We start from the raw sequence: 11,854 nt of genomic DNA, 5'->3' as shown, positions 1-11,854 counted from the left end.
TGATGGACATTAGCAGACAGTAGAGAGCAAAGAGAAAAGGTACACAGTCTCCTTGTAAGGAATATGCAGTATATATATTCGAATGTGTACACGTTGATGATTTTATCTTCGGTCGATGCTTTTCAACGCTTTGTAGTCACCTTACCTGCTTTGGCTTGCGTGAATGGCACGATGGAGAGGTGAAACGAGAGGCAAGGAGTCAAAATGGCTTTGTGCGCTTGGGTTCATTGACACTATGCGAGCTGCCGTATTATCAATGTCTGTCTAGTCTCTAGCACCCCGCAACGCGAAGAACACGGACGCCCGAGACGTGACGGTCTACATTTGCGCCGTCATTTCGCATCGGGATGACCTTTCTCGAGCACGGATACAACAATCCATGCGACTCGTTCAGCGCGAGCCTCCATTCGACGTGATTTCGTGTCAACTACACCTCGTCTTCACTGCATCTGCGCGGCGTCACCAACCATGTCGAAGGGTGCCAGACCAGTCCCAAAGAACAACCCGTCCATACCCCCACCAGTAACTCCCGTCATATCTGCAAGACTCAAATCCATCGCCTGTTGAAAGTTTGAGCCCCAGAGCCAGGGATTTCCCGGATCGAAATCTGTATTGCCGTTGCCTGCTCCATAGCCTGCCATACTACTGGCAGGATAGCCATTGCCCGCATTCTGTTGCTGGACGGGATACTGAGCTTGCGACTGACTTGAGTAATCGCTAGGATATGGGGCGTTCACAGGCCAGCCATTATTCGGTGGTTGTTGACTCGTCTGCTCCTGCTTGACGTCGGACGCAGTCTGTGCAAGGAGATGCAGTGGAGTCTGCCCGTTGTGATTGCCCAGCTGCTGTTGCATCGGGTTCGGAGGTGCCTCGCCTCGAGCCTGCGCGGCAACGTTCTCCTTGTGCTTCGTGAACCACTCTCGCAGCACGTTGAGGATCAAGACAACCTTGGGATGAGGTTGGAAATCTTGCTCAGTGGAGACATTGGTGTAGATGCTGATAATACCGTCAAGTCGACGGTCGACGTCGATGTCCTCCGCCGTCATCACTTTCGCGATTTCGCTGCCGGGTGTCGTAACAGCAACGTGCATCTTGATCAGGATCACTATTGCGTAGGTGGTGCGCACGAAAAAGATAAGCGTTGGCATTGTCTTGACGGTCTCGGCATCAAATGCCAACATGCAGTCAAGTATGCCGTGGGCAGAATGCCGACACGCTTCGAGCGCCGAGATCTGATTCTGTGAGAGTTTCTCAGACGTGCTGTTGACAGACTTGAGCGATTCTTCTGTAAATGGCATGCGAAAGTCCTCCACATTATGGTTAAAGTGGAGGGCGATCTCGTGCAGGTAGAGGTTTGCAACGTGCTCAAAAAGTTTCAAGTGCGGGTGGCTCTTCAGCTCCGGCGGGATCTTCGAGCTCCAGTCCTTGATCTCGTTCTCCATGACGTTCAACGCGTACGAAACCTTGGGGTCGGTTATGCTGACGCTTGCGCCGTTGTCGTCCATTGAGAACTGTACGCTAACGTTCTCGCAAATGTGCTGGATTTTGATGTGCTCACAGAACAGTTTGTCGGATGGCAGTGCTTCTGGGCTCGTCTCCAAAATCTCAACACACTCTTCCATGTATCTCGTCCAGTGCACGAGCGTGGGCCGACGTAGCACCATTGCAGCACTAGCGCAGAGGTAGTAACAGCCCAAGTATGCTCTTCTGGCTTCTAGGCTGTCCGTTGGAACGGAATGATAGGCAGGTGGCCCAGGAGTGTATTCGGGCAGAGGACCACCTGGGCCTCGTCTGGACTTCATTGGAGTGTGGCGTCGACACAGACCCAGGTCGATGCACATTATAGCCGCCATGTGGATGATCTGGTAGAAGTTGGTGGACTGCGTATGCTCCGGAGGCTTGTACCACAGCGCAAGAACTTGCACTGCCTGGATGAGCTCAATCGATTTGGCGCCATTGACAACGACAAGGTTCGCGATTTCCTTGATCGCTTCGTGGGCGAGCTCGTTGGACGCTTCTGGATGCAGAATACCGTACGAGGCTGCAGATAAGATTGCCGCGTACAAGATGGGCTTCTCCTTCCAAATCTGCTCTGCTTGTGTTCCTGGGGGGAATACGACAGCGGGCATGTGCGGAGTAAGCTTCTCCACGTAGCGATTGAAAATCTGGACACCAAGAGGCGGACTGACGAGACTATCGATCTTGTTCAGAAACTCCCGGGAAGGAGTGTTGTGCGACGGAGGCATGGCAGCTTCTGTGGCGGCATCGAAGGTGCGATTGTGCTCTCGCAGCCGATTCGACAGGTCCTGCTCGCTATGGCTCCGTACATCGAATTCAGCAGACGAGGCTGGGGTATGCAAGTGGGAAGACTGCATAGCATTGTCATCCGTCCGTCGACGTTTGGCAGGCGGCTGCATCGGTGACTGATCGTGCGGTTGCTCCAGCGGCTGGCCATACTGCTGAAGTTGCTGCGCAGCCTGGGCGTAAGCTCGTCCTTGCATGTCGGCCGTAGGAGCGTGCCCATACTGTGGACTGTACGGAACCGCGCCGCCCTGCTGTTGCTGCTGCTGCAGGACTGCAGTCAGATGGTCCAACTTCTTCTCCAGCTCCGCCACGCGGCTGTCCGCCTTCTTCTGCCGCTTGCGACTGGGCGCAGTGATGATGCACTGTCGGCCTGCCTTGGCGCATCTTCGACATGGCAGCTCGGGGTGGTTGGGGTCCTGATCGCATCGCACCTTCAGCCCGCGACACGCTTCACAGGCGCGCGGGCGCTTTGGATCGTCTGGATGCGCGGCATCGTTGGGGTCGTCGAGCTGGCTGTTGTCGATGCTGTCCTGCGCGAGCTGCTGATACTGCGGCGTCGCAGCCTGGGGACTCGCCTGATTGCTCGCGCTGGCGACGCTGGGGGCAGCGGTGCTCGCTTGGTGCGGCGTCGGAGGCTGCGGCGGGGGATAGCTGCTGTAGTACGGGTTCGACGTGTTCGGCGCTGGGTACTGGCCGACGTTGGAATTGGGCGGATGTTGCGCGAATGGCTGCGGCGGAAGCGGTGGTGGAGCGTGTTCGTATCGCAGCGGAGGCGGTGGTGCAACGTTGGACGGCGAGTTGGTGGAGGGCCCTGACAGCGCAGGATCGATCTGCTGTTGTGGTGTCGACGCCATGGCTCTCGCTCCCGACGCTCTCGAGTCGGTCGGTGTTGAGTATTTGGCACCGTGGTCGTCGGCCGTTGTAAAGAGCGAATTCCGCGTTTTTCCTCACTTCACGTGACCGCTGACCATTCACCTCGGGCCGTACCCTTGCACTTTTCTCCTCCCTGCCTCCATTTCTGGGCTAGCATGGTCTGCATACTCCAGCACATCACCCCGAAGTACCTCATCCGGATAATCGGCACACCTCGCGCACGCATCGAGTACGGGCGAAGGCGCTTGCAAGCATTACAATGCGTGTTTCAGCGTGGACTACAAGGGCATCCAGCAGTCTTGATTCATCGAGAACCCCCAAACGGTCTGGCGGAAATGTCACGCTTCACGTGCGGGAATTTTGCGTGTGCCCAAACAGTCACGAGCTACAGCACAACGGACATCTGCCACACCTTCGTTTGGTCGGATGTCATAGAGAATCGTGTCATCACGCTTGAAGCCGGAAGTGACAAGGGCCTTTGCTCAATTATTGTTTCTATGAGATAGCCCGGTGCAAGTAGCATAGCAACATTCACGTAGATCTTGAACTCACGTAGATCTTGAACTCTCATACCTGTGCACATCGAAGTCGCAGACCTGGAGCCAACTAGCCTCGAACCCCATGCCAGTATCACCCACCAGCTTACATGTCATACTTGCTTGCATGCCGCGTTTTATCTCAATGTGCCCTGACGCTGCGTCTTGCTGAGGCATTTGTCCCGTCTCACCAGTGACTTGCTTTTGCTCCTGTCTGCTATACTCCTCGTTGCTGAACGCTCTTGTACCAATGCAACAGCCCGGCCATTGCATCGTTGTCTCAACGGAAGTGTGACCTGATGTACTACAATTTGAGATTCTGCCAATCGATGCAAGTGTTGCGACGCCACGATTTCTTGAATCTTCGCTGGCAGTGGAAGCCAGTGAACAGTCGAGCTTCGGCTCATGAGCATCGACCGGCTTCGCGAATGCGAGAACGAGGTCGATGTTTCGCAACGTCGAATGGTACAGCCTTTCCTTCTTGCCATTAATGCTTCTGCTAGTAGCCATCGTGGCGACCACTAAGCAATCATTGTCGGTACGTGATGCTGGAGCGGCCGCAGCGAAGTGTCAGAAGTAGAGCGAGCTTATCGTGAGCGGTCATCGCCTAAGACCATGGATGCGAAACAGCCGCCTCGTCGAAGCGTCGTCCAGGTAATGAGTTGTCCGATGCCAGTCTTCTTGTCCATCCACTTTTCTCCGAGACCATCGACCAGTACTGTATCGTATCATCCAAAGTCGCCCAGAGTTTTGGACTTATCAAGGAACTTTGCCGGGCAAGAGTCAACCCGCATGTTCGGGACGCCAGGCCGATTCGATTCGTTGGTGAGGCGTGGAAATGGAGAGGGCGAACGCTGTTGCGGCTGTCGTGTGTTTGGCCAACAAATGCTACCGTGAGAGGTTCAGGGGCTGACGAGCATGGATAGGCGCTTGTCCTTTTGCCATGTCTATCGAGCCGTCAGTGTTGCGCTGCAAGACATGCTGCCTTGTCACCAGCTTCGTGCAGCAGCGGCGAGTGCTGGCTGGCGATCTCTTTGCTGGTAAGCAGTGCATCATATTCAAAACAGTAGGAAGATCGTTGTTAGTAGCATCCAGTTCGGATCGTGTGATAATGCTTGAGCCGGTGTTGATGGATCGAAACGTAATCTGGACAAAGAAACTGAAGTCGATCCCTGTGGAGCTGTTTACAAGCCAGCAGCTGCGCTTTCGCTCCGCTTGACATCCTCGCAACTGGTGCTAGCTCTTTCTCGTGTGCTCCAGGAGTGGGACCATCGACGACCTCTCTTGCACTCCATCGCTTTGTCCCTTTCCCAACATCACGAAAGCCTTGCCATCGACTGCCCAGCAACAGCAAGAGCAGTCTCGTGGAAGACGATAGCCACTGGAGACGAGACAGAGACTGCTGGACATGACCTGCCGCAGCTGGACGCGTTCTGCGCTCTGCTTTGCGGCAAGCCCGTCTGCCGTTGCTAGGTCGTCATTCGACCTTCTTCTGCTTCCTCCTCCTCTACTCTTCCATCTCCAGAACTGCCGCCTTTCTCAAAGTCCCACACCCACAACACCAATCCACCATGGGCCCACGGTCACACACCACACAAGCTGGCTGGCTGGCTGGCGGACGGCTAGACCAAGGACGATTGTATGTGCCTCCAGGGCCATTGACTGCCTCGATCAGCGGAGGAGACGCCCGTCTCGTCAGTGGTCTGTACGCCCACTACAACATGTAGCACTTGCTAATGCCAGCGCAGAGCACACAGCGCCAACAGAACCCTTCGCCGCCCGAGCAGGGCATCGCACGCCTCGCTCGCCCCGACCATAAACAGTGCAACCTTGGACGGAATCCCTGAACGAGGTTGTCGTCAAGGAAGAGATGGAGCTTGTTGAGGGCGCTGCTGGACGAGGACTCCGAAGACTGCTGCAAAGGTGGTTACCACCCTGTGCAAGTAGACCAGCGCGAAGACTACTGCAAGGGTGGTTATCACCCTGTGCAAGTAGGCGAGGACACTGGCCTTGTCGCCGACAGACGACACCTGATCCCTCGTCCCTCAGCTGATACGTTCTGGCGTCGATCGGAGGTCATCTCGGGGTGGTTGGGTGACGGCGCTGAGCGAGGAGACTCATCACCAAAAGAACACCGTTCACCAGCGGCTGCGAGCAAACTCGTCCGTCGCTGCAAGTCGACAAGGGATCGCTTTTCGACAAAGGGTGGTAATACCGACCACGAGCTGCACTTGCAAACAGCCCAGGGCCACAGCATTCACATTCTCGCCCCAGCTCATGTCCGCCGTGCGACGGAAGCCATTGGGAGGTGACCACCATTGTCAGCAGTCGCTCCAGAACCAGAGTCTGCGCTGTTCCAACGACATTGTCATTGCCTTGGACTCTCGACTCAAGCCCCGACAGTAAGAACACTCCTCGCCCCGGCTGCCTACATGACCCGAATCCTCAATCCTCAGCAACAGCCAATGCTGCGCGACCAAGAATTCGCAGACCCTCCTGAACGGACAGTCGCCAGCCATCACCACAGCCGACTAACCAGGGAAGATCGCCGTTCTGCATTGTTGCTCTTGCCGGAGCTTCATCAAGCAGGGCACCCTTCTTCTGCACCAGAATCTGCCATCTTACTGCATGAACCGTTCTCACGACTAGGCACCAGATCAGCTGGCTCGCCGGACCATGACCGGTCTTCTCCATCGACCTTTGAGCAATAGTGGGGCTGACAGCGCCATGGAGGACCGTCGAGGATTCTGGGATTGACATTGGTATGCCGCATGCGGCCGGCAAACTTCATATGCACCGATCAAGACCTGACCTTTGACCGCTTCTCATAATGATATCAGCCTTGTCCTGCCAAAATTGCGGGTTAGTACTTACCTTTCTCTGCTCAGCACACCCTATGTTCCCTGCATTCCCTCCTTTTTCTTTTCTTCGCTCGATTTTACAGAAGATCACTTCAAGCAGGATCAACACTCTCCACAAAGGCTTGTGACCTCTAGAACACAAACAGTACCCACTGTCCAAGTCGTTGCGCACAATGAAATGAGAAGAAGCAAACGGAAACCATGGGCGGACCATACGTCAACGCCATGAACAGGGGAAGAGGAGCAATCACCAGTGGTGAATGTGAGCACAGCTTTCGCCATGAACTGCAAGATCCAGCGTCATCGCGACCTGCAGCAACGCATGAGTCCGGATCTTGTATGAACTGGAAAAGAGAAGTATGAGCTTACGCGGTAGTAGATCTTCAGCACGAGGCTGGCATCGCGGCTGGCGCGGCATGAATGCATAGCAGAAGCTCAAGGCCAGCCTTCCTGCTCCAGTTTGTGCTGTGAGTATAACAAGGAGACGAAAGGACGATCCTCGTCCTGTCGTCAGCTTGAGCTGGTATCGCTTCAGCAGCGGCAGGATGTCAAAATGACAATCCAGAACAGAGAGCGATCCTCATCTGGGCTTCAGCTCCTGCTGGCATCGCTTCCAAAGCGGCTGTGTGCGAAGAGAGAAGAGCTTGATGAGCAGGTAGCCATACGCTGACAGAAGCAGAGTGTATGGGGAGCAATATTCTCGAGCAAGCCGCACGTATACCGTCCTGCTCATTTTCCGCTGTCGAGTGATTCGGTATACAAGGATACTGGCTTTCCAAATCTGCCATGTCCCAACCTTTGCGGTCAAGACCGGATATGGCGCTGGTACTCGGCTCGGAAGTGCATTTTTGCTGGAAAGACGGATAGGCTGCATCTTGACGATTTATCGCCCTGGCCGTGCCACGTTGTTTTCCAGAGCGCGGCCTCGGCGGGGCTGTCGACTGTTACGTGTCTACCACATGCCTTGGGGCCACCTCGGGAACAGTAAAGAGGCATCCTTCTTGCAGCTTGCATTACAGAGTTGCTTCACCATCAACGTCTCGCAAGGCAAAGGCGAAGGTGGTGGTGACACGCCATGCTTGTGTCGGGAATGCCGCCGTCAGCCCTCAGAGCCCTCTCTTATCGCCTCCGATGATGCAACTCTGGAGGTCTCGCATTTCTCCCGATATGCGCAGATGACCTGGCTGCTGTGCGGCTCTGGTTTTGCCTCGCGAATCCTCATGACACGAGGTCGGAGAGTGCGCTCCATAGCCGACTCCCCGCCACCCGTCGGCAGAAAGGCGCACAACCGGACCACGCAGGACCGAGACCGGTAATGGCGATGCCTATCATGCTGGCAGCGTAGCCGCGGCATGCTAGACGTGTCGGTCGTGGAAGAAGGCGGGCGGAGCTCTGGCTGGGTCGGTGGTTGCTGGCGACGGAACCTCATCGGGTCATGGCCAAAAGCTATCGCGGCGGAGGATGAGGGCGAGGAGGTGACCTTCTACAGCATGTCTGCAACGTGGAGTGTGCACCGGGGCGGTGGTGAGCGTATCGCAGGGCTGGGTGAGGCCACAGACGAGTGAAGTCAAGACAGAGCATGCGGTTGTGGCCGCCATGTGTCTTGGCTTTGCCGCAACCTCAGTTCTTGTTCTTGTGCTCTTCTGCCTCACCACATGGGCCGAGCGAAGAACTACATCACGTCTGGAACTTCGATCTACTCATCAAAGCTCGTTGGACTGCTCAGAATACCGCATAGATTGGCGATCGGTCCGGCAAAGGTCCATCTGAGGAGGGAAAATTTGGAAATGGTGGCTCCTGCAAGTTCAATAATGACCAGGCACTTTTGTGGCAGCATTTCACAACGAGGCTGTACTCAATATCTGAGAGTGCAATTGGCCATATTTGTGGCAAGATGTGAGCAAAATTCACAAGAGATGACTATGTTGTGAAGGAAATGGGCAGAGTCGCAAGGCATCAACCGGAAATGTGGTGATTTGACAGATTCCACAACCTGGAATCTACCTGGGTAGAGACTTGAAATATGCCTAGTTCTAGCTGAGGTATGACAAACACTCGGACCACCAAGCAACGAAAGCTCTCTGTAGGGACGTTATCGTATGAAGTCCTTGAATGTTGCTCCTTTCTGTCCACTAGTCTTCGTGCATAGCTCAACCAGACTGAGGTGTCGTGGGACATGGTGCTCAGAACGCTCGTATCGTACATATACTTGGCACTATACTGAAGACCGCAAAGTCTGGGCTGAGCCAGCAATCTGGCAGGACTGAGCTCAAAATTCCGTGACGGCTCATCACTCAACGCCAACCGATCCATGCTTTGTGTGCCAAAGCGTTCAGGCAGACAGAAGTTTTGAAGACAGTGCTTGTTCTCGAGAGAAGAGCTAAGTGTGAGTACGATAGGCAGTTCAAATAGATGCAGACTCACAAGTAACATAGCATGCACCCACGAATAAGTACGAAGGGATAGGATCAACGGCCGCTGTCATGGACTCTGGGTCAAAAGAATCTGTAGTGCCAACCCAAGCCACGGCTCACGTTTGGAATACTGCTCATGACCATCGACGCAAACTCATGAAGCTCTGCACCGCCTTTGACCTACTAGATGCTCAGACAAGTAAGGACATCGTGCAACGGCAAGCATCGTGCAAGACTTGGTTTCCCACGGCCAACCGATGCTGCTGGCGCCGACAGTCCGCTCAGGGCACGCTGACTGTGCTCCCGGCACTCGACAAGCTGTGGCACCAGAATCGCATCAACGCAGCCAAATTTCTCATTGGCCGAACGGCATTGATCTCAGGCTTGGCTGCACTAGTGCAGGTGCCTATAAAATCCCCCTCCTCTCGCTCAACTTTTCTCTTTCCTTTCCTCCACCCGCAGGCACTTCCAGCCAAAGCGCGCCGAGATCTTCATGCCTTGGGCGCTTCGACAAGAACAAGGACAGTAACGGCACCTGGCTGTTGATGTTATTGTGAGTACTCACTTCCCCTTCGCCGTCGCTTCCTTCCTTCGCAGCCGCCAACTTCGCGTCATTTTGCTAATTCGCCTCACTCACAGAGCATCAGTCAGGCATGGTGATGGCAGGCACCTCGTCATCTCCAACCCGGTCAACAGCACTTGTCTGACCGCTGTCGAGACCTCCGTCCAGGCTCTCACGGGCCTGCAAGCTGGAGATTCGACACAGGCAGTGACCGACCTCGTGACAGCCGTGATCGCGACACCGGCGGGGGTCCCACAGCCCATCTACCTGGACTTCGCTGCAGGCGATCGCGTGGTAAAGGTGGGGCCCCTGGCGGAGACCTGCAGTTCTTTAAGGCCGAGGACATGGCCTGGCGGGTCATGATCCAGGGAAAGAGGAGGGCCATCAGATGCGCTGTTGATTGCAAACAGTGACCTGGAGGCCTTCACACGTCTACAACTTCAGTAGTCATCTGTCATTGCATCGTCGCTGCTTGCTTACACGTGTCTCTCTCAAAATCGTAATCTCCCCTTCGCTAACTTGTAGACACGTCTGTGCCTGCCTGACCCTGAGTCGCGCGTCTGTACCTGCTCCGAGAGCTGTTGCCCGATCAACTGTCGATTGAACTTGCGCCGTCTTCGTCCTCTCCCACCCTTTTCATGCTTGCTCCACGCACGTGTGCTGACATTGCCCCTTGGTGGCGAGACAACAACGCTCACCACCGCCGACCCTCGCGCGACATTGCGGTCCCTCCAGGCAATCGGGACGAACCGAGCGTGATCACGAGAATAACAGGACGCAGGGACATGCAGTAACCAAATCCGATCTGCTGGCAAGACAGCTTGCCTCGACGTCGAGGCTGCTCGCCGCTGATACTTGATCGGAGATTGTGAGAGATACGTTTCGTCACCACCAGATCTTTCCGCCGCTACTTACAAGATCCAAGAGGTCAGAAGGGACGTGTTACCTGATCACTCACGCGCCGTGGAGACAGCAGCGATCAGGAATCGAGTCCAACAGCCATGCCGACCAGTCAGTCTATCGCTTCCAGCGACATTGCATTGGTGGCATCGGCGCCGGTTAGTCTTCCAGAGACTTGATTGCCGGTGATACCTATCCGCCGGGCGAAGGCTTTGCGCACCACATTCGACGCGCTTCGAGCACTGTCTGTTGCAGAGTACCCGCCTGACCCGCAGCGTTGGACGATGTGTTCACTGCCAAAGACTGGGAGAACATTGTCACCGAGCGGCACAGGAGAAGGAACGTGACAGACAGATCGCCGCAAAGAGGGAGGAGTGTTCAATTGGCCTGGTCGTCGAAATCGATTCGCACCTCTCGTTCAGTCCTCATCGTCGATGATCTCGATTACAGACCACATCTTCGACGACCGCTCGGGGATTTGGCGACATAGCAGAGGTCTTCCGACGCACGGGGCTTGCTTAGTCCGGCAGCAACCTTTGCACCAGTCAGCTACTGCGGAGGGAATGCGCTGGAGAAAGAGAAGAGAACGTCGAACTCAATGCTTTGTTCACAGATTGTGGCTCGCGGTTGACAAGCAGACCGAAGTAAGCATCAGGGAGGTCATTGCAGCGAACGAAAACACGCTGGCATGATTTTGAAGAAGGATGGAGGCTCCTGCCGCTGCAAAGGGGATTGGTGGCACAGCATGACGGACAACGTGGCTTCCGCTCAGCAGGTGAAGAGATTGAAGGATGCATCGTCCAGGTTGCATACATGTAGGCTCGCATCCCCAGACGAGCTCAGCGCTATGAGCAGCAGTGTTAGCTTCCATGCACAGCTGTATTACTGCTTTCCCCAAAGTCGCTAGAATAGTCTTTCTGAACGGCAATCAAGGCTTACTTTACACCCAAGCTTGAAATGGTCCCATTTGGAGTCCAAACATTCTTTTGCTATGATATGGTAGCATTACCCAGGTCTCTACGCACGGGGCTTTCCAGTGTTAATTTGTGCTGTCCGCTTTATCCACAATGGTCTCACCTATGTGCTCGACGCAGAACAGGACAGAGAGCACCCAAGTCCGTTAGTGACTCTGCCTATCAGACGGACTGCTGCAATTTGTCTTTCGTCATCCCTAGAGCCATTCATGACTGGATCCGTATGGAGTCCAATGTGTCTCGCCGACCCTACGCGTGTGACGTTCCCCTTAACGTTCAACCATTTGCCCATATCCTCCGCTGGCCCTGTGCTTCCTCCTATTTATACAGGCGTAACGTGCTTCCATCGTCACGACTGAGCGCGCGCTGGCGTCGATATTGTCAGGGAGCGCGGGAGCCATATCTTCTTGTTGGCTTCGACGCCAATCTT

General features: G+C 55.0%; 1 protein-coding gene across 1 annotated transcript; it reads right to left on the bottom strand.

Moving 5' to 3' along the window:
- Positions 1-440: 440 nt before the first annotated feature.
- CKM354_000529600 (uncharacterized protein) lies at positions 441-3,158 on the bottom strand (the record flags this gene model as incomplete). The annotated part of the gene is made up of 1 exon (XM_044800567.1): positions 441-3,158. One exon carries the CDS (start codon positions 3,156-3,158, stop codon positions 441-443), a length of 2,718 nt encoding a protein of 905 aa, XP_044656502.1.
- Positions 3,159-11,854: the final 8,696 nt, after the last annotated feature.

Source organism: Cercospora kikuchii (assembly GCF_019650295.1).
Source record: "Cercospora kikuchii DNA, contig_00003, whole genome shotgun sequence".
Classification (NCBI taxonomy): Eukaryota; Fungi; Ascomycota; class Dothideomycetes; order Mycosphaerellales; family Mycosphaerellaceae; genus Cercospora; species Cercospora kikuchii.
Note: the sequence above shows the minus strand (reverse complement) of the source record. Positions and strands in the feature narration are given on the sequence as shown.